The following is a 27,038-nucleotide window of genomic DNA, read 5'->3' on the forward strand; positions in this document are numbered from 1 at the left end:
CTGAGTCTCAGTGTGGCCGTGCAGTCCCTCCTGAAGCCTCACTTTTCTACATCTGGAATAGCACAGACCCCTCCGGGTTGACGAGGGGTGAGACACAGTGTATGTGCCCCTCGTTCTGGGCACGGTCACGTGTCCTGCTGAGGGCCCAGTGGGAAGGCGAGGTGCAGAGTCTGATCCCCTGCTGCCTGCAGACTGTAGCCACCACCACCAAATAGGGCACAGGCTCACGGTAGCTACGTGTGTGTGGCTAGCTGTGCTAAGAGGGATCCTCCTTAAAGGGCCTCAGATCGGGGGCCGCAGCTCCTGGCCTCTGACACCAGGCTGTGAGCCCTCGCCTGCAGTATTGGTGGCCAGGGCTCCAGGTGCGTGGGGTGCTGCAGCTGTGCCTGCTCCCAGAGAGCAACACGAGCTGGTGGGAGTCCCCTGCACCACAGTGCAGACCCGCAGACCCTGCGGGTCTCTGCATCAGCTAGGGTTAGTGGCTGAGATTTCTGTAGAAAAGCCACAGGTCTCCCAGTGACAGGGCCGATCCTATGGCATGGTGTAGGGGCAGAATCCCACACAGTACCTGGGAAGGACCTTGTTGGTAGGTGAGTCAGGAATGAGGACTGGAGCCCACTGATACTACAGAGGAACAGCTGAGGGGGATGGACGGGCCCTGGAGTGGGTGTGGGCGTCTTAGTTTATTTGAGGCCGGCACATCCTTTCTAGACACTCGCTTCCTGTGAGGCGCTGTGCTCCACACCCGGGCATAGTGGCGAGTAAGGGTGAGGCCTGCTCCGGAAGCTCACTGGGGGTGGAGGGTAGACGGGTAAGTATGGCATGAGGGGACAGAAGGCACTCGACCCCAAAGACCCAAAGGTGGGAAGAAGTAGATTACAGGGGACAGTGAATTTTGCTGACAGAGCAGGACTTGTCAGACAGAGGAGCGTCAAAGCCCAGAGCACGGTTTGGGTCGGCAATTGTTTTCTGAGGGACCAAACGCCAAGATCATCACGGGTGTTCGCATGTAGATGGCTCTCTGCTGAGAGCTGGGGCCTCCCGGGAGGGTCTGCATGTTCTGCCAGCATCCCTGTTATCCCAGCTCAAAGGGGGGGCCCTCATCTGAGAGACACAGAGACGGGGTTGTCACTTGTCATCTGCATTGCCTAGCAGGGCTTGGCTTTTCCTGAGCCGTTGCGGTAAAGGTTGTTCCTGATACCACTAAGTGAAGAGGTCTCAGCTCATCTACTTGATTCAAAATTGTCAGAATATGGCTTTTATAGCCTGTGGTCTAAGGTTTAGACTCCAAGTTTAATTTGAATATATTAGCTAAAAGGTTCTGTTGAGGAAAGACGTGTGGTTTTTGCTGTTACTTTTCATGATGTAGGAATGAAAAAGGAGAAAGTACAAGCCTGTTGTGCGGTTGGAGAATGGAAACCTCGTATCTATTGGCTGGTCCAGACTCCTTGTGACTTACTTTGTTCCTTGTAAAGAAAAATGTGCCCACTAGAGATGTATTTTGGCCCAAGCACCAATTTGTCATTTCCCCTCCTTTACTAATATTTTCATACATTTTATTCTTTCTGCTAGACCTTTCGGCCTTTTGCCCCCTTAGAAAAAGTATTGAATCATAATGTAAAACTTTATAAATTTCAAATGTCGCTTCTCTGATGGTGAGTGATGGGACTTGTCCCATTTAAATACAAGATTATCTGGCCTCTATTTGTAAATAAAATCTGCTGTACAATGAAATCGATGCTGGCTTTTCATTTTTCACCTGAGATTTGTGGCCTGATGCAATGGTTTATTGGCAGGGCCGATGAGCCTGAGGGATCATGCTTTCCTGGCGCGTGTGTTTATAGCACATCACCGTCCCGTGGCAGCCGTTGATCTTCTCTCACGTGCCACGATGGATTCCACGTGATCCTCCCAGGAGCAAGAGTTGAGGGATGTCAGTTCCCACCATCCAGGGGACTTGGCAGCTCAGCTGTGATTCCTGTAGATAAGGCCATCCGAGCAGAGCTCCTCTAGGGACTGTTCAGTGTTTACAAGCACTGCCGCTGTTTTAAGTTCAGAGAAGTATGAGGCTATATACTCACTTAAAACCAAGGCAACACGCAGACCGGCGTGTCAGCTCCCGGAGGACCTGGCCGCTTCTGCCTCTTAGCTCCTTTCCCTACTCTTGGTCTTACTATCTCCATTTCATTCTTTTGGAACTGCTCGAACTGTCTTCCTTAAGCACCCTCTTCACCACATCATCGCCCTGATTGAAACCCTTGGGGAAGCTCTCTCTTGGTTTTCTGAAGTGCAGGCTCTCAGCCTGCCTCCACCAGTTGTTCCCAGTGTTCTTTCTAGGGCGTGTTTGTTCATCGGCTCTGTGGCAGCCGTCCACGCTGTTGCTGCAGAGGCTTTAGTGGAGCCGCTGAGCCAGAACCGTGTGCCGGGGGCTCTTCCTCACCAGGAAGAGGGTCTTCAAGGGCCTCCTAGCCCCACAGTTTCTGTGATTGGTAGGCAGTCCCCGTGGGAATGAATGTGAGGAACTAACACTGTCTTCACTGTGACGGTGCTTCTTGGCGTGGGCATTCCCGGGACAGGTTGGAGCTCAGTTACACCCAGCACACAAGGCTGAGACTAAGAGAGATGAAGCCCATTGCCCAGGTGACATGGCTTGTATTAAAACCCACGTTGACTGCTCTGTGATCTTTCCTAGCTGAAATACATAGAAGTGAGTCCCACTTGCAGGGAAGTTCTAGAGGGCAGAAACCACATCCGTCTTTTTTTTTTTACCTTTGGATGTCCTGGATGGTCATAACTATGTTTTTGGCTCACCTTGGAGCCTCAATTTGAGATTCCGTATTCTACTTGTTTTCAGTAATTAGTTAACTTTGTTGTTTTGGCCGAGATGTATGAAGCACCTGCCTTCTCTCTGCAGGTGCTCAGAGAGGCGGAAGACTTTGGGGTGAGTCAGCATCACCCTTCTGTCCCCAAGAAGCTCAGAGCCTGGTGGGATGGAGCAGGGGGAGTGGACAGCTGATGGAGGCGAGTACAGAATGCTGGGAGAGGAGGCTCTTAGCCCCCAGTAAGATGGCAAACTAGGAAAAAGAACAAACCACTCTTCTCCTGACAAATCCCTGGAAACGTTAGGTGATTGGTCTGTTCTCGCACTGCTTAAAGAAGTACCTGAGACTGGGTAATTTATAGAGAAAGAGGTTTAGATGGCTCACAGTTCCACAAGCTGTACAGGAATCATAGCTGAGGAGGCTTCAGGAAACTTTCAATCATGGCAGAAAGTGAAGTGGAAGCCAGTGTGTCTTACAGGGCTGGAGCTGGAGGGAGGGGTTGGGGGAGGTGCCACACACTTTTAAACAACCAGATCTCATGACCCAGCGACGCAGCGCTAGCAGGGATGGTGCTAACCCATTAGAAACCGCCCCCAGGATCCGGTCACCTCCAGCCAGGCCGCGCCTCCAGCACAGGGGATTACAATTCAACATGAGATTTGGGTGGGGACACAGATCCAAACCGTATCAGCGGTATTGAACAAAGATTGTTTAACACGCATTGTGGGACTCCTTAACAGCAAAGAGAGGTCCTCCAGGAGCGAACAGCGCTGACTCCACTGGCTGGAGGGAATTGTCAGACCAGCTCATGTCTAGGAGTGCAGGCTTTCCTGCCCTGGCGAGGTGTGATCACAGAAGCCAGTCCTGCTCAAGGAGATCAGGTGCTGCCCAGAGCAGGGACACGGGCTCTGCCATTGACATGCCCAGGCCTGTGTGCCTTGGGACTCTGCACTACAAACATTATTGAAGAGCTTGAAGAGCTTTTGTTTGTGTGGGTTAATTCTCTTGATAACTGCCATGTTGGAAATTCAAATAGAGAAAATTAAAAATATTTAGTAATTTATTTAAAAACAACAATGAAAACCCCATTACATATTATTATAAGTAACATTTTTATGATAAATTACTATTTTTTGAAACAAAAATGTTTAGTGAGAAGAAAGGCATTGTTTTACATTTTTGTAAATCTCCTTAATGTCTAACTTAATAGAAGAGTTCTTGTATCTACTTCTACATTCAATTTGTTGTGGTATTTTTTGTTTTAGCTGAAGAATGTGAAGAAAATCCAGCATTACATAGATACATAGTTGGAAAAGGAAGTGTGTTTTTTGTTTGTTTGTTTGTTTGTTTTTTGGAGATGAAGTCTCCTCCAGGCTGGAGGGCAGTGGTGCGATCTCAGTTCACTGCAACCTCCGCCTCCCAGGTTCAAGCAATTCTCCGCCTCAGCCTCCCGAGTAGCTGGAATTACAGGCACACGCCACCATGCCCGGGTAATTTTTGTATTTTTGTTAGAGACAGGGTTTCACCGTGTTGGCCAGGCTGGTCTCAAACTCCTGACCTCAAGTGATCTGCCCGCCTCAGCCTCCCAAAGTGCTGCGATTACAGGTATGAGCCACCGCGCCCGGCCAGGAAGTGTTTTAATAGCCTTTTCAGGTAATTTTGGATTCTTTTTTCATTAATACTATACTATTACTCAACAAATAGTAGTTTCTTAAAGGTTAGTTGTGATATGAAATCTGAAACCTCATCAGTGAATGTTTTACACTCAGTTACATTAAAGTTGGTGGCCTATCTTGCACTTTGATAGGATCTTTTACCCATATATTGGCTCTGTAACATCATTCATTGGCGATTTGGAAAATATTGGCTGACTGAGGTGTGCAGATCTTTTAAATGTTGATACGTTTCATCGTATGATCAAATTTGTTAGTATTACCGCCGTCTCATAAGAAGCAGCTGTCAGGCCCAGGGTGGCAGATAAAAGTCTTCCAAAATTCAGATTTTTAATTTAAAAGCTCAGATATTATCATCGGCAACAAACACAGTTCCTTGTTTCTTTTGAAGTGACAGGCCAACTTCATTCATTTTTGAGAAAATATCTTCCAGAGACCCGCGTTTGAATAACTGATTTGTCTGCTAGTCCTTCTTTCATGTAAACATGATGTTTCTTGAAGAAAGTGTTCAGTTCAGCTCACAACTGAAGCCAGCGCACCAAGTGCTCTCCTTGACGACGCTTCTGTTTCTGGATTTGCCCCTCAGGCTTTCCGTGTTCTTCCACCTGTTGGTCAGGGCTGAGCCTGAACGCAGTGTTAATAGTAAGATGAGTGACCTTTCCTGCTGCATCCAGGGCATCCTGAAGTGAAATAGCCTTTTGTTTTCACACCGTGAGCATGTGGTATTGGGAACACAGTGACGGTTGAGTGTGGTGAGGGCACTGCCCTGCCTGCTGCCAGCATGCCCGCAATTTTACCCACCACTGCCTGTGTACTGCCAGCACAAATGTCAGCACCGTGAGGAAGGTGAATCATGCCTTCATGTTACTATGACAGCAGTTTCAATGTAACAGACCCCTTGAAAGGTCTAGGGACCCCCAGGAGTTGGCTGGCTACCCTCTGAGAACTTCTGCCCAGGAGGGATGATCTCCTGCCACAGGCCTGTGGCATTCCCATGGGAAGAGGCATCTGCAGATGACCTCACAGCAGACGAAGTACAAACCAAGCAGAGAAGGAGTGCGCCGGGAATAAATGTTAGCGATTACTCTGATTAGGAGGATTTGTACCCAGAGACCTGAGACACTAGAACAGCGATTTGAAAGGAACCAGACAATGTGTAACTTTAAAATATTAAGGAGAACGAAACAGTTTAAAATAAAGACTCTGAAGAAAGAACTCAGAGATTTATTTATATTTATTTATTTGAGATGGAGTCTCGCTCTGTTGCCCAGGTCGGAGTACAGTGGTGTGATACTGGCTCACTGCAGCCTCCATCTCCCGGGTTCAAGTGATTATCCTGTCTCAGCCTCCTGAGTGGCTAGGACTACAGGCGCCCACCACCACACCCGGCTAATTTTTGTATTTTTAGTAGAGACGGGGTTTCACCATGTTGGCCAGGATGGTCTCGATCTCCTGACCTTGTGATCCCCCTGCCTTGGCCTCCCAAAGTGCTGGGATTACCCAGGTGTGAGCCACTGTGCCCGGCTAGAAATCACAGATTTTAAATGGAACCAAACAGAACTTCTAGCAATCGAAATTAGAGTCACTGAAATTTAAAACTCATTAGACAAAAGAGAAGAGAGAGTTAGTTAGAATTGAATGTAGTGCTGAGAAAATTACCAACTGGGCAACACAGAGAGATACTGAAAATACGACAGATTAAGACATGGAAGATAGAATTTAAAAAATAGAACTAGAAAGAGAAAATGTACTGGAGGAAAGCCAATGTTTGTAAAGCTGTGGCTGGGAATTTTTCAGCATTGATGAGATGTTGTTACTAATATCTAATAAATCTCCAGAAAGATGAGTTGAAACTAATTACCTATAGAGACATGAGAGTGAAGCCACTGAATAAGAAAGAGAAGAGAAAGTCTCATAGGAAAGAAGAAAGGCCAGAAAAAAGTAGAATAATGTGTCTCATGTTCTGAAGAAAAATAGCTCTCCAATGAGATTAGATTTAAAAACAGAATCCAGCTATATGCTACTTACAAGACACCCAAACCACAAGGAGACAGGTAGAAAGGAAATGCAACAGAAGAATATTAACCAAAGTAATAGTTATGTAGCTCTGTAGCCCATATGTAGCTGTGTAATAGCTGTGGAGCTATTAAATAAGATAGATTTTTAAGGCAGAAAGCATTCCTAGAGACAAAGAGTATCACTGCCAGTGGATACATTTACCAGGGAAGAGTTAATCTTGAATGCATGACCTTGACCCTGTATTTCTGCACATGTACATAAGTATGATGGGAGAGGGGTGGTGGCTGTCAATGCCAGACATGGTCCTGAGTGCTTCGTTGTAATATTAGTTCATTTTCCCTCACAGCAACCATAAGGCACTTCCAATTTTGTGGCGAGTTAGTTGCAGCATTGGGGTTTAGACCCACCCAGTCCAGTACCAGCTTTCCTGCCTCTCAGTGATTAGTAGGTGATACGGTTAGGCTTTGTGTCCCCACCCAAATCTCACCTTGAATTGTAATCTCCATAATCCCCCACATGTCAAGGGAGAGACCAGGTGGAGCTGATTGGATCATGGGGCGGTCTCCCCCATTCTGTTCTCTTGACAGTGAGTGAGTTCTCTTGAGATCTGACCGTTTTATAAGGGGGCTCTTCCCCCACTTCGCTCAGTACTTCTCCTCCCTGCTGCGCTGCAAAAAACGTGCCTCTTCCTCCTTGTCTTCCGCCATGATTCTGAGTTTCCTGAGGCCTCCCCAGCCATGCTGAACTGTGAGTCAATTAAACCTCTTGTCTTTATGAGTTGCCCCGTCTCGGGCAGTTCTTTATAGCAGTATGAAAGTGGACTAATACAGTAGATCGAGCAGATGAGAATTAGGAAGATCTGGGAGGACGTGTACTGCACAGTTTGGGCAAATGGACATATCTACACCCCCATATCCAGCTCACAGAGAATATTTATTCTTTTCCAGTGTGCACGGAAGATCTGTAGGAATGGCAATACCAGCAGTTACTAGGGAGCCACATAGACCAAGGTCTGGGTGGGGGATTAGCAGATTGAGAAGAGCATTCTAGACTAAGCTGGGACTCCGTGGTGTGGGATCACTCAGAGTGCTTAGGGAGTAGGAGTGTGGGCTGGAGCTTGAGGCTGGGAAGCTGGGTTGATGTTTGACAGCTCTGGAAAGTCTGTCCTTGTGGCCTGCCCCAGGTACTTGGGCCTGATCACTCATCTCTGGTGGATCGATGCCCTTCCTGCTAAGTGTTTAAGAGACAGTCTTTTTTTTTTTTTTTTTTTTTTTTGAGATGGAGTATTACTCTGTCACCAGGCTGGAGTGTGGTGGCATGATCTTGGCACACTGCAACCTCTGCCTCCCGGGTTCCAGCAATTCTCCTGCCTCAGCTTCCCGAGTAGCTGGGACTACAGGCGCCCGCCTCCACGCCCGGCTAATTTTTATATTTTTAGTAGAGACGGGGTTTCACCATGTTGGCCAGGATGGTGTTGATCTCCTGGCCTCATGATCCACCCGCCTCAGCCTCCCAAAGTGCTGGGATTACAGGCGTGAGCCACCGCGCCCGGCCAAGAGACAGTCTTTTTAGGCAGGGGCATTTGGTGTTGGGGGAAAAGGCAAAGCAGCTACATTTCCAGATGTGCTGGTCTTAGGGGAGATGGTCTGTCCAGCAAGTAATGCCTGGAAATCCACTGCTGGCCTGCCGGTCATGTGAACAATGAATCGATGTCATTGGCACTGCCCTGAGGGACGTCTAAGCTTGCGGAGGGATGTGGGATGTATTTGGATGAAGGAGGGGATTCAGGAGCCTAAACTAGGTGGTGGCGGGACAGGCATTGGCGGGCCAGTGCAAGAGCACCGAGGGCAGCTGTAGACCTTGTTGGCCATGCAGAGCAAGTGCCCGGTGTGGAGTGGTGGCAGCGGTGGGGCGCCCTCCTGCCTCATTAGGGCTGCTTAGAAATGTCTGGGGTGCTTTTCGGTGGTTGCTGTCACTGGGAGATGCCGCTGCGTGGACAGCTCCGCTTGGGAAGAACCTTTGTGGCACCGCAGTAAGAAGCATTATTTAGGAATGCTGCACTTGTAGTCATCAGGTCTGGGCTCAACATTTTCCACCTGCGTGACCGTGTTAGTGACTCCAGTTGGATGGGTTCATCTTGAGAGTGAATGAGATTGTGAGACAAGTCCTGTACTTTGTGGTGCAATGGGTGTCTTGGATCTGGCACGGCAGACCATCTGGTCAGAGGTTTCCACAGTGCAGGAGGGTGCCCAGGCTGGCTTGTGGGCAAACAGCTGTGAGGTAGGGCAGGGGTGGGTTTCCCTCAAGGTGGGACACCACTAAGTGCAGGAGTGATGACCTTGAGCCTCCCATTTAAGCCTCATGGGGACTAATCCTCAATGTTGAGGACAGAATTTCTGTGTTTTCTTCCTGAGTTGTGTGGTAGCTTTGATTGTAAGTACTTTTAAAAATTCAGATAAGTTTAATTTGGAGAAATAATTTCTTTCTTGTCTGTATTTTTCACTTTCTTTCCTGATCGGGCTTTCTGCCCGTTTGCCTGAGTTTCACTCTGTGTGTGTCTTGTTCTCTGGGTGATGTGAGTTGGGTGGGTGTGCACAGGTTGACCGTGTGTGGGTTTCCGGGGTTCTGGCTTTCTGGAGTAACCTGGGATGTGAGGTTAGAGGGAGGGTCCTTTGTGGCTCCCCCAGCCAGCTGGCAGAGTAGCTGGTGCCAGAATGAGAAGACCAGGTTTTTTTTTTTTTTAATATTTTATTTTTTTTCTACCAAGTGCACTATGAAGGTTCCAGCCAGATACTTAATTAAAAAAAATAATTTGGTGGGCTGTTTCTTTCAGTGGTTTCATGGATGTGTCCTTTTAATGCTATTTGGTATTAGTAGCTATGTTTCGGGGATGATTTTTAGTGTAGATCACAGAAACACACCTGGGCCGATTCCAGCTGAGGGAACACTTCTTTAAGAAGGATTGCTTTAACACAGCATGTTGGCTTCGGGACCTGAAGATAACTGGCTTTGACTGTGTGCTTTCTGGGCAGTGGAAGCTGCTGACCTAGTGCTGTTTCAGCCCCTCCCTCTCCCTGGGGGTTTAAACTTGGTATCCAGTGAGAAGTTCCAGGCTGGGCTGGGCACGGTGGCTCATGCCTGTAATCCCAGCACTTTGGGAGGCCGAAGTGGGTGGATCACCTGAGGTCAGGAGTTCGAGACCAGCCTGGCCAACATGGTAAAACCCTGTCTCTACTAAAAATACAAAAATTAGCCGGGCATGGTGGTGCACGCCTGTAAGCCCATCTACTTGGGAGGCTGAGGCAGGAGAATTGCTTGAACCTGGGAGACAGAGGTTGCAGTGAGCCGAGATCGAGCCACTGCCCTCCAGCCGGGGCGACAGAACCAGACTCCATCTCAAAAAAAAAGAGAAAAGTTCCAGGCTGGATGAGGCCCTCTCAGGCTTTTAGGGGATTATTCTTGCACTTTTGCCAGTCTTTTCATTTCACTAACAGCACTCGTGCCAAGGTTGTCGGTTCGCTATTACTTCTTGAATTACAGCTTCCATATTTGCCTACCCTGAAGTCATACTACTACTCTTAGGTTCACTACTTAACAGGACAGTTTCTTTGAGTAGGAAAGAACCATTGCCTTTTATAATTAGTCATTTACATTTCCTTTCCTTGGGGAAGAATTATTGAATTCCAAGAACTGTTTGGTGGCATGGAGGTAATAGGAATATTGGGGAAAGTGACTAAATTATCTCGGAACTTGTCAGAGAAAAGGCCAGAAACGCAGTGTCATGACTCCTTTAGAGAAAGGTCAGGAAATGGCCAGGCCCATGACTCGGGGTGGAGTGGACTCTGCCTGTGAGCAGGTATTGCCCTTCAGGTGGGGCTGGCGTGAGTTGACCATTGATGTTAACACCAGGGAGGCTACAGGGTAGTTGGGGGAAGCCCTGTCCTGCACACTAAGCTGGGGAGATGTGTGGCTTCTTACAGTGCTTGCTCCCAGAGGGGGCCAGCCAAAGGCAGTTGAGGGTGGAGCCTCCGCCATGAGTTCAGGAGCCTCTGCCATGAGCTCAGGCAGCTGGAACTTAGAATGGACTAAGCCCCGGGGATGTTGTTATCTGAAAGAGAATAACAAAGGAAGGACTGGTCTGATGCCCAGGAAGGTGGCAGAGAGAAAGTGCACTCCAACTGAGCTCTGATTTGGCATTTGTTGTATACGTCAAGAAGCAGAGTCTTCACCTGGACAGGGCAGTGGAGCGCTTGGTGGAGGCCTGAGGTGGGGGAATGAATGCCTGGAGCGCCGAGTCCGCTTAGATGTGTCAAATCCACACCTGCCCCGGATGCCGGCTCAACTGTGCCCCTGTGGGGAAGAATCTCAGATACATGATTTCAGAGCCCCAGTCAATAAAATCGAGGACTCCTGCCAAGATTTTAGAAAGGTTTATTAAACAGATAAGAATGTGTTAGTCACTGGGCTCTGACAGAAGGTTCATTAAGAATGAATCATTGAGCAGCAAGCAATTTAAAAATGAAAATTAAAAAATTCAATTTACAGTAGCTTTGAAAACCCTAAGAATCCATGTGGTTGCCTGAATGAATAGTTGATTCCTTTTAATTACTAAGTAATACTCCACCGTGTGAATCTATCACAGTTTATCCATCCTCCTGCTGGTGGCAGCCGAGGCTGTTTCTGGTCTTGGGCTGTTGTGAATAACATTTCTGTGAACATTCATGTCCACATCTTCTTCTAGACGCCTGTTAAGTTCTGGCTGTTCCACGTCAGAATGCGATTTCTCCAACACTGCGTTCCCCACAGGGTCTTCATTTATTCCGATTCTGATAGCAATCCTTTGTCAAGATAGATATTTTGAGAATGTTTGCTCCTGTGGCTTGTCACTTCATTTCATTAACAATGTCTTCTATGAGCCAACAGTTTCAACTTTGATAAAATCTAATTTATCATTTTTTTCTTTTGTGGTAATAGTTTTCTGTGTCCCGCCTACCTCCACAATGCCAACATATACCCATGTTATGATTGATAATTTTAGTTTTTTGGTTTTAGGTCTACAACCTAGCTTGACTTAATTTCTGTATATGGTGTAATGAAGATGTCAGGCTTCATTTTTTCCTCTACAGATATCCTGGTGAACATAATGCCATTTGTTGAAAACAGTTTTGTCCTATTTCACTTTTGCTGAAAATTAGATGATTGTATAGGTGTGTGTCTGTTTCGGGACACACTATTTTGTCCATTGACGTACGAATGGATCTTGATCCAGTTCACACTGTCTTCATTACTGCAGATTTTCATGGTGTTGGGTAAGGCCAGTCCTCTTTGTTCTTTTAAAAATTATTTTAAGTATTTTTGGTCCTTTGCATTTTTATATAAAGTTTGTTATTTGCCATTTCCTACCCAAAAAAAAGCCTCTTGAGATTTTGAATGAGAATATATCAAATTTGTATATCAGTTTCCCTCATATTGACAATATTAACAAATATTGAGTCTTCTTACCCGTGAGCGTAGTGTATTTCTTAATTTATTTAGATATTCTTTAATTTATCCTCACAAACATTTTGCAGTTTTTGGTGTAGGGTTTTGCTCATACTTTGTTAAATTTATTTCTGAATGTTTTGTTTTTTCTGATGTTGCTTCAAATGGTATAGCTTTGTTGGTATTTTTTACTATTGATTTGTAGTAAATCAATTTTGGATTGATATACTAGGGGTATATACAAATACAGTTGATTTTTGCAAATGGACAGTTTTTCAGGGACTGCTGCAGCATAACAAATGACTCCCAAACCCACTGACTGGAAGCAGCCATGCCTTCGTGCTCTCGGGTTCTGTGGGTCAGGATCTCCGTCAGGGCATGGCGTGGACGGCTGATTTGCGCACCACGATGTCTGGAATCTCAGGTGGTGGCTGGAAGCATCTAGACTCCCGTTCATTTAAGAGCCTGGCGCCCTGGGCCTACGTGACTCTAAGATTAGGACTTTGGGTTGGATCGCCCACTCCTGGCCTCTCCATGCGCTGATTGTCCTCGTGGCATGGTGGCCTTGGGATAGTCAGACCTCTCGCTGGATGGCGTAAGGCTTCCAGTGAGACTCTGTCCTCAAACAAGGTGGAAGCTGCATTTTTCATGACTGAGCCTCAGAAGTCACACACTGTACTCAGAAGTCATGCCCCCTGTACGCTTTTGGTGGAAGCAGTCACAAGTCTATTCCAATTCAAAGAGGGAGAAATTAGTCTCCATCTCTCGATGCCGGAGTGGCATTGGTCACCTCCTGAAAGAGCATGTGGGACAGGAGAGAATGTGGCCACTTGTGGAAAATACCCTACTTGTATCTAGTAATCTTGCTAGAGTCACTTATTATTGCTAGGAGCTTGTTAGTAGATGCCTTAGGATTTTCTGTACACGATGATGTCATCAGCAAATAAAGAGACTCTTCTTTCTTTGCAAGACAAATGGTTTTTATAGGTATACCTTGGAGATATTGCATGTTTGATTCCAAACCACCACAATAAAGCAACTATCCTAATTAAACTAGCCACACAAGTTTTTTGCTTTCTCAATGCATACAAAAGTTATATTATACTTTAATTTATTAACGTACAATAGCGTTGTATCTAAAAAGTGTACATACCGGAATTCAAAACTACTTTGTTGCTAGAAAATGCCAATGATCATCTGAGCCTTCAGCAAGTTGTAATCTTTTTCCCAGTGGAGGGTGTTGTCTCGTCTTGACAGCTGCAGACTGATCAGGGTGGTGGTTGCCAAAGTTGGGGTGGCTGTGGCAATTTGTGAAATTAAGACAACAATTTGAAGTTTGCCATGTCAGTGGAGTCTTCTTTTCCTGAAAGAGTTCTCTGTAGCTTGCAGAGCTACTCGATGGCGTTTTATCCACAGTAGGACTTCTTTCAAAACCCTGGTCAGTTCTCTCAAGCCCTGCCACTGCTTTATCAACTAGGCTTATGGAGTGTTCTGAATCCTTTGTTGTCATTTCAACAATGTTCACAGCATCTTCATCAGGAATAGCTTCCGTCTCAAGAAACCACTTTCTTGGAGTCCAGTCATTCTGGGAAAAGAAAAGAAAAAAAAAAGAAACCACTTTTTTTTCCTCATTTGTGAGAAGCACCTTCTCATCCATTCAAATTTTCCTGTGAGATTGCAGTAATTCAAGCACATTTTCAGACTGTTTCTAATTCTGTTCTCTATTTCCACCATATCTGTAGTTATTTCCTCCACTGAAGTATTGAACCCCTCAAAGTCATTCACGAATGTTAGAATCAACTTCTAACTTCCAGTTAATGTTGGTTTTTTGACCTCTTCCCATGAATCACAAATGTTCTTAATGGCATCTAGAAAAGCAGGTCCTTTCCACAAGGTTTTCAGTGGGCTTTGCCCAGTTCATCAGAGGAATCACTTCTATGGCAGCTATAGCCTTATCAAGTATATTTCTCAAATAATGACTTGAAAGTTGAAATAACTCCTTGATCCATGGTCTGCAGAACGAATATGGCATCAGCAGGCATGAACACAACTTTCATCTTCCTGCACGTCTCCATCAGAGCTCTTGGGGGACCAGGTGCATTGTCCATGAGCAGGAATATTTTGAACAAAATCTTTCTTTCTGAGCAGTAGGTCTCAACAGTGGGCTTCAAATACTTGGTAAACCCTGCTGTAAACAAATGTGCTGTCATCCAGGTTTTGTTGTTCCATTTATAGAGCACAGGCAGAGTACTGAGCATGCTTCTTAAGGGTCCTAGGATTTTCAGAATGGTAAATGAGCCTTGGCTTTAACTTAAAGTCACCAGCTGCTTTAGCCCCTAACAAGAGAGTCAGCTGGTCCTTCGAAGCTTTGAAGTGAGGCATTGACTCCTCCTTTCTAGCCATGAAAGTCGTAGATGGTGTCTTCTTCCAGTAGACGGCTGTTTCATCTACATGGAAAATCTATTGTTTAGAGTAGCCACCTTCATCAATTATCTTGGCTAGATCTTCTGGAGAACTTGCCACAGCTTCTCCATCAGCACTTGCTGCCTCACCTTGTACTTTTATGCTATGGAGACGGCTTCTTTCCTTAAACCTGATGAACTGACCTCTGCTAGCTTCCACCCTTTCTTCTGTAACTTCCTCACTTCTCTCAGCCTTCATAGAATTAAAGAGAACTGGATTAGGCTTTGGCTTAGGAGAATGTGTAGCTGTTTGGATCTTCTCTCCAGACCGCTGAAACTTTGTCCACATCAGCAAGAAGCCTGTTTTACCTTCTTAACATTTGTGTGTTCACTGGAGTGACACTTTTAATTTCCTTCAAGAACTTTTCCTTTGCATTCACAACCTGGCTGTTTGGCAAAAAAAAAAAAAGGCCTACTTTTGGCTCGTCTCAGCTTTTTGCATGCCTTCCTCACCAAGCGTAATCTTTCTGGCTTTTGATTTAAAGTGAGAGAACGTGCGACTCTTTCTTTATTTGAACACTTTACTTAACCCATTGTGGGGTTTTTACTTGGCCTAATATCAATCTTGTTGTGTCTCAGAAAATAGGAAGGCCCGAGGAGAGGGAGATAGATGGGGAACTGCCGGTCAGTGGGGCAGTTGGAACACACACAAAACATTTATTAAGTTTGCTGTCTTAAATGGCATGGTTTGTGGTGCCCTAAAACAATTATGATAGTGACATCAAAGATCACTCATCACAGATCCCCATAAAAGATCATAATGAAAAAGTTTGAAGTATTAAGAGAATTGCCAAAATGTGACAGAGTCACACACACACACACACACACACACACACACACACTAAATAAATATATATATATTATTTTTTATTTTTTGACAGGGTCTCACTCTGTTGCTCGGGCTGGAGTGCAGTGATGCGATCTCAGCTCACTGCAACCTCTGTCTCCCAGGCTTAAGTGATTCTCCCACCGCAGTCTCCTGAGTAGCTGGAACTATAGGTGCTTGCCACCACACCTGGATAATTTTTATATTTTTGGGTAGAGATGGGGTTTCGCCATGTTTTCCAGACTGGTCTTGAACTCCTGGGCTCAAGCGAGCTGCCCATGTTGGCCTACCAAAGTGCTGGGATTACAGACGTGCGCCACCGTGCCCGGCCACAAAACGTATGTTTTATTTAAAATGAACTCTTACAGATAGTTTATTCTTGCAATTTGCTTTCTTAACTTTTTAGTGTATGTTTAGACCATATATATATTCATCTAATCTGTCCAACCTAATTATTTATACGGTTGGGGTTTAGGTTGCCATTTTCCTATTTACTTTCTATTTGTTTCATCTTTTCTTATTTGTTGTTTTTTCCCTACCTTCTTTGGATGGATTGATTATTTTTTTAAATTAATGGAGTTTGGTTTTTTTAGAGAAGTTTTAGCTTTACAGAAAAATTGAGCAGGAGGTGAGAGAGGCCCCACGCGCTCCTCAGTGTCCTCCTTCAGCCCCAGCCTCCCTGTGATTACTATCTCACATCACTGACTTCAGTGTGGCATATGTTACAATTGAGGAGCCAATATCGATACATTATTGTCAACTAAAGTCCACAGTTTACACCAGTTGTAGGCTGTGGGTTTTGAAAGGTGTGCAGTGACATGAGTCCACCAAGAAAGTGTTGCACAGTGTCGTCCCCTGCCCTGAACACCCTCGTGCCCCGCCTGTTCATCCCCTTCCACCCAACCCCTGGGCTTTTTACTGTCTCCATAGTTTCACCTTTGCCAGAATGTGACTTAGTTGAAATCCTGCAGTTGGAACCTTTTCAGCCCACTGCTCCGGCTGCGGTTGCTTCTCTCCCCGTTGGCTTACTGGCTGTCTCCCTCCCGCGCCGGCGTTCGTGACGGCTCTGCTCCTCGCAGTGTGCGTCTGGAAGTGACCATGGATGGCCTCCTCCTGCTGGTGTGCCGCTTTACTCTGCTGGTTGGCCCGTGTCTGAAGACAAGTGACAGCCACGTTTCCAGTGGTTTACAGAGGCACTGGTTCCTCTGGCCTGGCTGGGTTGGGAGCCTTCAGCCTTAAACCACTGTTTGATGGCTGACACATCATGGAAGGTGCGGAATTAGGGGGAGATTGGGTTTGCACTCTATATGGACATTGTCTTAGGTTCTTTTAGACACAGTAACTCAATACCCCCTGTGCCCTTGTGATGGAGCCCTTCCTCTCTCCATTTCACAGATGGGAACACAGAAGATCAGAGAAATGAACCTGGCAGGTAGGAAAGCAGGGGGTTGGTTAAACAAGGCTGCATAGAATTTGACACGTTTGTGCTCTGAGGGTGCTTTCTGAGAGCGTGCTGTCAAGCCCCGTCCTTGGCCCTGCCCTTCCCTCCTCTTGGCAGAGACTGTAGTGAAGACGTCAAGGGGATCCGTTTACCCAGTGCCTCTCAGCTGGGAGGGACAGCGAATGTGATAGATGGCACAATCAAGATTCAGAACGGGTTCAGCTGCCTGTAGTGCCAGCCGGGAACCAATCAAATGAATGAGCTAATAGGAATAAATGGCAAGTCCTACGTTCAGGTGCATGAGCCGAGCAGTCAGCTCAGCAGAAGGCAGTGTGGACAGTTGGGGTTCACTTTATCTTCCGTGGGAAGCGCGTGTAGTCACTTTGCCTGGATTACGGCAGTTGCCTCATGAATGATACCCCTCCATCCTCATTTGGCTCATTCCATTGTTTCTACATCATCTTTCCGTGATGCAAATCTCTTACCTGCAGTGGCCTCCATTTGCATTTCATTACCTGCATTTGAGAGCATTGCCTGGGTCTCACCGCTGACTCCGACATGGCCTTCCAGCCTCGGAACGGTCTCCTCTTGCCTCAGCCGCAGCTCCCTCGCTGCCCTCCAGCTGTCCTGGCCTCCATTTCATTTCTGGGATGTGACACGCTCCCTCGGGCCGCCGGGGCTCTGCTGCATGGTGCCTGAACCCTCTCTCTCATCTCTGCTTAGACCTCACACCCTCCAAGTGGTCTTCCAGGACCAGCCCTGGTTCTGTGCTATGATGGTGTGGCCACCCAGGTCCTCGTTAGCAGTCAGTGTGCACTTGCCTGGCGTGTGATGAACATTGGCTCAGCTGCCAGACTGTCATCCCTGTGAACAGAAGCGTCCTGTCTGCCTGTCCACTTTTCTCCCTGCCTGTGTCAGGGGATCCCAAGACGACCCCACAGAGCCACACTCGTGGCTGTGATTCTTCACAGAGCAAGGATGCAGAGGAGACTCCATCAAGGGGTAAAGTCCAGAGGAAGTGGTATGAGCTTCCAAGCCCCCTCCTGGCGGAGTCACACAGGACACATTGGATCCCTCCAATGCGGGGCTGGGACGACCCGTCCGAAACGTTGCCTACTGGGGAAGCACATTAGAGACTCAGCACCGAGGATGTTACTGGGGACTGGGCATGCGGACACTCTCTGCTTGGCATGTGCCTAAATGCAGCCTCCCAGGAGGAGAGCAGGTGCCCAGGGTGAACCACCCTGCACAGTGTAGGCCCGCCGAGTCATCCAGATCAGTCAGGGAATCGTGGGAACTCTCCCGAAACCCACATTCTAGGCACCGGCCGGGGACCGGCCTCACAAGCAGGACTCTCCGGGGATAGCATTCCCAGGCCTGCGTGTTTGACTCCTTCACACACATCGATACTCAGGACTTGATTTTCTGGCACGTAGGAGGCTTTCAGAGTTGAACAGATGAAAGAACTAGTATCTGATGTGGTTCTGCCTTCCGCTGGACTGATGCATTAATGGCTTTAATGTATTAATGGCTGACAGTGGACTGCAGCTGTGACAGGAGGCTTCCTAGCTCTGTCCTTGCGTGGTCAGAGCCCAGCTTCTGTGTTCAGGGCTGGTGGCCGGGGGCCCCCGAGAGGACGTGGAAGGGAGTCTTTTAAGAGTTGAAGGAAATGGAAGTCTCTCAGGCCATTGCTTGTGGAAAAGACCTCCCGAGGTGTTTCACAGGCAGGTCAAGGCCTGGGTGCAGAAGGCACATTTGGTTTCAGCGTGGGGAAGACACTATGTTACAGTGAAATTAGCCTGGAAAGAAGAGGCTGGACTTTGTGGGGAGATGGATCCCTGGTCCAGGTGGAAGAGCGCTTTGTCAGAGAGGCAAGAGGGAGTCTAACTTCTCCGTGAGCTGGCAGGTTTGACTCTGGGTACTTCCAGGTGAGCTGATAAAAATTTATATTTCGACTCTTCTCTAAAACGCTCCCTAAGAAAATTTTATTCTACTTTTCTTCTGAAAAGTGCAGAAAGTGTTATTTGTTATCGGGAGGAGTGTGATGTTGTAATGGCAACAGGTGTAAGGCAAGCTGAGCGTATTTTAAAAAATTTATATTCACAGACTTTACCTTCTGTGAAACATTTCACAACAGGTCATTGTCTTCAGCCCTTCCTCTCTTCCCTCTGACGCATATGTTTTATAAATTATATCCTTTTTTAAAGATACCAGATCTCAATTGGAAAGGATATGCATATTTACTTTTTATGAAGGGAATAATGTTAATATTATTACTAATGACATTTTTATAAGTGTAGAGGATTCTTGCTTAGTTCCTGTTTTGCTGCCCAGGTACATGTTCACCAGCACAGGTGATCTGGGTGCCAGGTGTGGGAGGCGGGGTGCTGGGCTGGGGTATCCCGAGGGCAAATCTGGTTTCCGAGCCTTAAGCAGACAGAACCTGTGATCTACCCAGGGGCCTTGGTGCAGCCTGCAGGCGGCAGGCTGCTGGGAGGGCCTGGGCGGTCAGTGCCTCCCCGGGACAGGCTGCTGGGAGGGCCTGGGCGGTCAGTGCCTCCCCGGGACAGGCTGCTGGGAGGGCCTGGGCGGTCAGTGCCTCCCTGGGACAGGCTGCTGGGAGGGCCTGGGCGGTCAGTGCCTCCCCGGGACAGGCTGCTGCGAGGGCCATGGGACATTCTTTTCTCCCTCCTTTGCTCAGCCACCTGGCTCTGGATTCCTTGGCCACGGTGTCTGCCTCCTTAGAGTGCCCTCGAAGGCTTCCTGGCCCTAGAGCGGGGCCTTCTGCAGGCTGGGCTCACCTCCCGAGCCAGGAGGGCCCAGACCGACCCCCCTGTGTCTTAGCCTTGGCGCCTCGCCCTCCGGAGGTGGGGCCGGGCGTCCCCGCTACAGCCTTCTGAAGGCTGGCCTTCTCCGCCCCAGCCTGAAGCCAGAATGCCGAGGCCATAGCTGCCAGTCTTTGCAGGTCTTTCAAAATGCAAACATTTTCTCTTTCAAAATGCAGACCTTTTCATTATTGGCTCTCAGGTGTCATTCTTTTTTTTTAATTGTTTGGATTTCTGAGAATCCATCTTCCCTACCTGGGTTTTGAACAAATTGAGAAATAAAACAAAACTGTGGCAGATGGAGGCAAAGAATAACTTTTATTTCTGCTAAATGAGAGCCTAAAATCCTGTCTTAGTGGGAGAGCCACCGAATGGCTGACCGATCCCAGGACCCGTCAGGCTCACTCACCCCATCAGAGCCAGTGTTGAGGGCCGGGCCCTGCCCACCTGCTGTGGAGCCTCTGAGAAGTGCAAGGGGCTGAACCCACCTTCGCCTCTCCCCATTTTAGCCTCCATGGGGCGAGCATTTCTGCGGCTAGAGCAAGTCCAGGAGAGGCAGCAGCTGTGCTCCCTCCGCGTGGAAGCTGACTCCAGGTCTGTCTGTTATTCACATAACCATCAGGGACCTGGACAGCCAGGGACGTGGCCTCTCTTGGAGTGGAAGAGATCGCGGTCCCTCAGGACAGACCAATGGGGTGGTTAGAATGTGCTCCCCATGGCTCCGGAATTTGTCGGAATAGGACATTCATTAAATAATCTTAGGACCTCTGTGTACTGGAGGCTGCCACACTACTGTCAGGTTTACTTCTCACCCTTAATTCTGTGCAGCTATATTGTTCAACCGGGCTCATCAGAATTCCTCCACGAGGTTAAATGACATGATGTAAACTTGCAACACACAGTATGCCCTAAATTTTAACATCAGTGTGCTTCTGTTATCCAATCTCTGGGGAGAAATTAAGTCTTAAAGGCTAACCATTGCAAGTTCAGGTCCAAAGATGATGACAGTCAAAGGAATTCAAGTCTGGAGCCAAAATTTCTTACTCCTGTTAAATTTCAAATATATGAAAGCTCACAATTTGTCCTTAACTGTTGCTGCGGCTCCCTCTCAGCCGGACAGGTGTCTGGGTCTCACTGACACCATCGCAGCTCCTTCAGGACCTAAAAGTCCTGCCCATTAAACGCTGTATTTTGGACAGCCAAATTCAGGAGGCCTCCAAGCTTATCCCTGAATCGGCCCACGACATCTAGGAAACATATCTCCAGGCCCCGGAGCAGTCACTCCAGAGATCCTCTCCCCGGAGCCCATCCCTCCTGCTACACAAGGTCACCGGAGGGCCTTGGCGTCATTCTAAGTGAAGGTGGCAAACGGAGTTTTCGTGGTTCTGCCCTCAGAGATGTGACAGTTTGGAATCCAGAGCCTGTCACTTGAAATCCACCTGGGAGAAATCCCTCAGCAAGCTGGCAGGTCTGACTCGGCTCATTTTCCATTTCTAGGGAAAGAAAAACCCTCAGGGCCTTGTAGGCATTTTTTGTGTTCTGTGCCACAGCGGCTGCCGTGCCTGCTCTTGTTAGGAGATGTCATGTGTGCTCTGCGTGTGTGCATGTGCTTTGTGTGTGTGTGTGAGAGAGAGAGAGAAACGTAGAGAGTGCTGGCTGTGTGTGTTCACATTTGACTTTTCAGACTTGGGAATGCTGCTGGCCCGAAGGCAGTCGCTCAGCTCCGCGTTTGTCTTACCTGGGGTCCCCTCCTGGGTTCTGGAGCTGGGGGTTCTGTGAGTGCTGTTTCCACGTCACTGGGGCCTCCCGAGGGCTGACACCCTTGCTGTGTGCCCTGTCACCCTTCCTCCACCTGCGGATTCTGTGAACTCTGTGGCCGTGTCCCCTCACAGCACAGGGAGGCCTGCCTGGTTGACCACCTCCAGGAACCTCTCTGTACTGGAGGCTGCCACACCACTCTCTGGTTTACTTCTCACCCTTGATTCTGTGCTTGAACCGTTTTCCAGTCCTGAGCCTATGGAAAAGGAGTATCAGTATCAAGCCCAGATCAGTCTTTCGACTTCCGTCCTGGGCTCTGAATGCCGGGTGCCACGTGGACAGCTGCCCGTGTAGACCTGCCCTCCTGCCATGCAAAGCAGCAGCTCCCTCCTGCCAGGTGGTGCCTGCAGACCCCTGCCCCCTCAGGCGCACAGGCAGCAGATCATCCCCCACTGTCGGAAAGGCTGCCCTGATGCTGCCTGCTACGAGCCAGCACCTGCCTGGTGGCCCGAGCCCACTTGGTGAGCTGCAGTTGCCTGTGCCCAGCACCTCCTGTTTGGACCAAGACTGCATTACCTGTGCCCTTACTGAGGCCAGTGGCCTGCCTGGCTTCCCCTAGCTGAGACTGATGGGGCCATCCCCAGTGTCACTCCCTGAGGGCAGAGCTGCCACAGGCAGTCATCTCCCAGTGCTGGCCGGGCCAGAGGCCCTGTGTGCTCACTAAAGAGTTTGAAGCGTAGGCCAGAACCCACAGGAGCCCCAGGCACAGCCCCCGTTGTTTCGCTGCCTCCTGATTCTCCTTTCTCCACGGGTTCATTGATTAGCAACCTTAGTTCCACCTGCAAACCTGGTTCCCCTTGCTATGTAAGGCCACACATCCACAGGTTATGGGGAGTGGAACCTTGGCATCTTTGGGGCTGGTTATTATTCTGCCTTCCACATTCACTGCTGTTGGGTACAGATTAAGTCTGTTAACCACGAGTCTGGTTGAAACCCTCCTTCTGAAAATGCCCCCGACCACCGGCTGAGGCCCAAAGGGCAGCCTCCATAGGGAATGCCCTTCTCTTGTTGATGGGAGCTGCCTCTTCATGTTCCTGCTGTGGGATGAGGCAGCACCCCCTAGTGTCATGTGTGTGCTCTCCTAGGTGGTGACAGCAGGAGTAATGGACCTGTCACTGCCCCGGTACCTGCTGTGTCTTGAAATCTCTTCCACATTCCACTTGTTTGTTTCCCTGAGTCCTAGAAGGCAGTGTTATTACTCTCATGTTATTGGTAATGAAACGGAAGCCCAGAGAGGTTATGTTACTTGCCAAGGTCACACAGCTCCTGAGTCCTAGAGCTGGGGCCCCATTCCTGGGCTGTTTGACTTGAAACCGCCGAGGCCCCCTTCCCTTTGATGCTATGCAGACCTTCCTATGTTAGTGTCTGAACTTCACCTGAGTTCACCCAACTATATCTCTGAGAGTAAAGTCACATGTCCACTGTTTTCACCCATGCAGTGACTGTGTCATTAGCATTTGGACTGTGGCCACGATGATGGTGCTGTCAGCACCGGGCACCTTTGCCGTTGGTTCCCGGCAGGGCTGAGTGCTCAGGGTCCAGGTGGCCAGTGAGGTGGTCAGTTCCCGCAGACGGTTCTGGTCAATGAGCTATGCCCATGGATGCCTGTTTTTCAATTTAGATGTAAGTGTCTTACATTTACAAATAGAAATGTACCATTCAGTGTTCCCTGAGATGCGCGTGCTCGCTCATCACCTGACATCAGGAAATACTGGCCTTTCCCTTCTCAAAATAGCAGTCAGCGGTGCTGTGCTGTGCAGGCTGCATCCACTTATGTGTTTCTCAAGATAAAATCTCTGTTTGTGAATTTGTCCAATTATAAAGCTGTTCACTTTATCCCAGCTGCCTTTTTCCCTTTTGGAAAGTGTGTTTTATTTTATATGCATATGATTCACATTATTCTTTTTTCCTTAGGACAACTACACCTTTGCCCAACCTGGGATTCAAATGAAAGTGAAAATGTTAGAAGAACTCGTGAGCCGGATTGATGGTAAGCCAGCTTCCCGCGCAGCCCCTCTCTGTGGGCGGGGGGAGGTGGCCCTCAGCCCTCGGTGGGACAGAGAGCTGTCTTCATCCACCGGCAGCATCCTGGCCTGCTCAGGATCCCTCATGGGCATCCTTCTGAGATAGCTGCTGGTGCGTGAGCTGCTCTTATTTCTCCTTATTAAGGTGATATCATCAGAATTCAGTACATTCACTTTGCAGGAGAGTAGTGAGTGTGCACCCAAAGCAGGCAGTGCTCACTCCTTATTAAGCTTGGTGATTGTCATAATCTAGGTGACGGATGGTTGTTTATGGTGGTCCTTCGGTACTCTGTTCCCTGCCTCTGTGCATCATTTTTCTATCAAGGATGCTAGAATAATTTCTCCATGGAATCTAACTAATTACTGAGTCTGGAAATAACATCTTTAATATTATAGAAAAATTATAGTATGTGCTCAGGCAATTTTAGATTGTGCTTTCATCTTTAAGTGGGGGCTTTGAAATACTTTTTGCCTTCATCTTTAAAATAATTCCCCCTGCGATGTGCTGACTGTTATATTACAATAGCAGAGTTTAATTAAATGGAAGTTGAGAGATAATGCTTGCCCGTTCCAGGCATATTCTCCTGATAGTTTGTTAAATTAATGAACAGAGCATTAACCAAGTGATGCCAAGCAGAACCGGGCATGTATTTGTGATACCAGCTGGTCAGTGATGAGGTATGGAAAAGAGACATGCTCTTTCACAAAGAGTCCCATGCGCGCTTGGCAAATTATTTCACAGAATGTGGAGACAAATTGCACTTTGTTGGAAACTTAGCCCTGGCCACGTGCCTTGCAGGGCCCTGCCCGCTGAGCGTTGCAGGTCACTGTGCCTTTTCCCCTCTGTGTGAGCCCCTCTGTGTGAATTCTGGGGCCAGCCCCACGTGGTACTCAGTGTCATGCATCTTTTGTGACATAGATGATGTCTGTATAAATGAGATATTTGCTACATTTTTTGATTAAAAAAAACCATAGAGAACTTTTTTCAGTATTTTAAAAGAATATTTGAAACCTCAGCAGATGTGTCCATTTGATTATGTCCATTTTTGATTTTTTCAGATTTAAGATTAGATCATAAACAACTGCATTTCAGATCAGAGAATTGTCCCATTGGGGGTGACACTGGCACTAAAAGGGAGGCTCTTGGATTGTTTCTGGTGCCACAGTGGGGGTGTCAGGGCACTGTTGGATGAGGGGAGTGGGCAGAGCTGTTCCCTGGGGCCCCGGTTCTGGTGGGCTCCACCCTCACGTTGTTCTGAGGGGACTTAAGGCTGGGAGGCCCTCATGGGTCAGGAGGAGCTGCTGGCAAAACCTGATAGTTGCTAGGCTGATCTGAACTTAGCTTACAAGGAGCAGCAGCCCAGAGGCCTTCCCAGCAACAGCGTCCAAGCTGTCGCCAGGGCCGCCTAGGGGATGTAGAATGGGCCACAGCCATGTGCCTTCTGAGTTTTCTCCTGCAAACTGTGCCTTCGCCTCTCTTTAGTAAAAAATGGAAACAACTGCATCTCTCTACCTTCTAACCCCACGGAACCTCCAAGGGCTAGGGGCGCCAGACTGAGCAAATAAAAATAGAGAACGTCTAGTTAAACTTCAATTTCATATAAACAGTGAACAATTTTTTAATATAAGTATGCCCTGAGCAGTGTTTGGCACACACTGAAATTCAGAGTTCACTGATTCTTCTGTATTTATCTGGTAATCCTCCAGGGGTGAGTTCTGAGTGGGGTGAAGTGGAATTCAGACCCAGGCTGGAGCTCTAGGTTACCCTTTGCTCCCCGAGGTTACAGATGACAAGAATGTGGCCTTAAATGTAATGTGTTATTTGAAATTAAAGTTTACACACAGGTGCCTGTACACACACATGCCTGTACACACACACCCTACGCACACATGCCTGTACACACCCTACACACACATGCCTGTACACACACACCCTACACACACATGCCTGTATACACACACCCTACACACACACCCTACACACATGCCTGTACACACACACCCTACACACACATGCCTGTATACACACACCCTACACACACACCCTACACACACATGCCTGTACACACACACCCTACGCACACATGCCTGTACACACCCTACACACACATGCCTGTATACACACACCCTACACACACACCCTACACACACATGCCTGTACACACCCTACACACATGCCTGTACACACACACCCTACACACACATGCCTGTACACACACCCTACACACACATGCCTGTATACACACACCCTACAAACACACCCCACACACACATGCCTGTACACACACACCCTACACACACATGCCTGTATACACACACCCTACACACACACCCTACACACACATGCCTGTACACACACACCCTACACACACATGCCTGTATACACACACCCTACACACACACCCTACACACACATGCCTGTACACACACACCCTACACACACATGCCTGTACACAAACACCCTACACACACATGCCTGTATACACACACCCTACACACACATGCCTGTACACGCACACCCTACACACACATGCCTGTATACACACACCCTACACACACACCCTACATACACATGCCTGTACACACACACCCTACACACACACCTGTACACACACACCCTACACACACATGCCTGTATACACACACCCTACACACACACCCTACATACACATGCGTGTACACACACACCCTACACACACGCCTGTATACACACACCCTACACACACACCCTACACACACCCTACACACACATGCCTGTATACAGACACCCTACGCACACATGCCTGTATACACACACCCTATGCACACATGCCTGTATACACACACCCACCAGATACATATACACACACCTACAGATGCACCCCTATATACACACACACCCCTACACACATGCCTGTATACACTCACACCCTCATATACACACACACCCCTTCACAGATGCCTATACACACATCTGCTATATACACATACACACTCCTATACACACACCCCTGCACACATGCCTATATATATACTGCTCATACATACACACACCCCTACACACACCCCTGTATACACGCATCTGCCATATACACATATACACACACCCCTATACACAACCCTCATACACACCTACACACATGCCTGTATACACACACACCCCTCATACACACACCCCTATATACACGCATCTGCCATATACACATATACACACACTCCTATACACACACCCCTGCACACAACCCTCATACACAACCCCTCATACACACACCCCTATATACATGTGTCTGCCACATACACATATACATACACTCCTATATACACACACCCCTGCACACAACCCTTATACATACACACATGCCTATATACACACCCAGCCCTACGCATACCCCTATATACACACTCCTGCCATATATACATACACACCCTGCACACATGCCTATACACACACACTACTTCACATATGCCTATATACACACCTGCCATATACACAGGCAGGCTCCTATACACACAACCCTGCACATGTGCCTGTATACACAGATACCCCTCATGCATACACACCTGCCATATACACATACACACCTCTGTATACACACTCAGATGCCTATATACACACACACCTACACACATGCCTATATACACAGATATCCCTCATACATATACACACC

General features: G+C 47.9%; 1 protein-coding gene across 4 annotated transcripts in view; it reads left to right on the plus strand.

The window, feature by feature from the left end:
* Positions 1-27,038, plus strand: part of TBC1D22A (TBC1 domain family member 22A) — a 408,936-nt gene that overhangs the window by 208,880 nt on the left and 173,018 nt on the right. For all 4 annotated transcript variants that reach the window (XM_055374373.2, XM_055374374.2, XM_055374378.2 and 1 more), the window contains one exon: positions 23,282-23,357. In XM_055374373.2, the coding sequence (XP_055230348.1) occupies positions 23,282-23,357 (76 nt within the window). The remainder of the gene's footprint in view (positions 1-23,281; positions 23,358-27,038) is intronic.

The sequence above is a fragment of the Gorilla gorilla genome, chromosome 23 (assembly GCF_029281585.2).
Source record: "Gorilla gorilla gorilla isolate KB3781 chromosome 23, NHGRI_mGorGor1-v2.1_pri, whole genome shotgun sequence".
In the NCBI taxonomy this organism is placed as follows: Eukaryota; Metazoa; Chordata; class Mammalia; order Primates; family Hominidae; genus Gorilla; species Gorilla gorilla.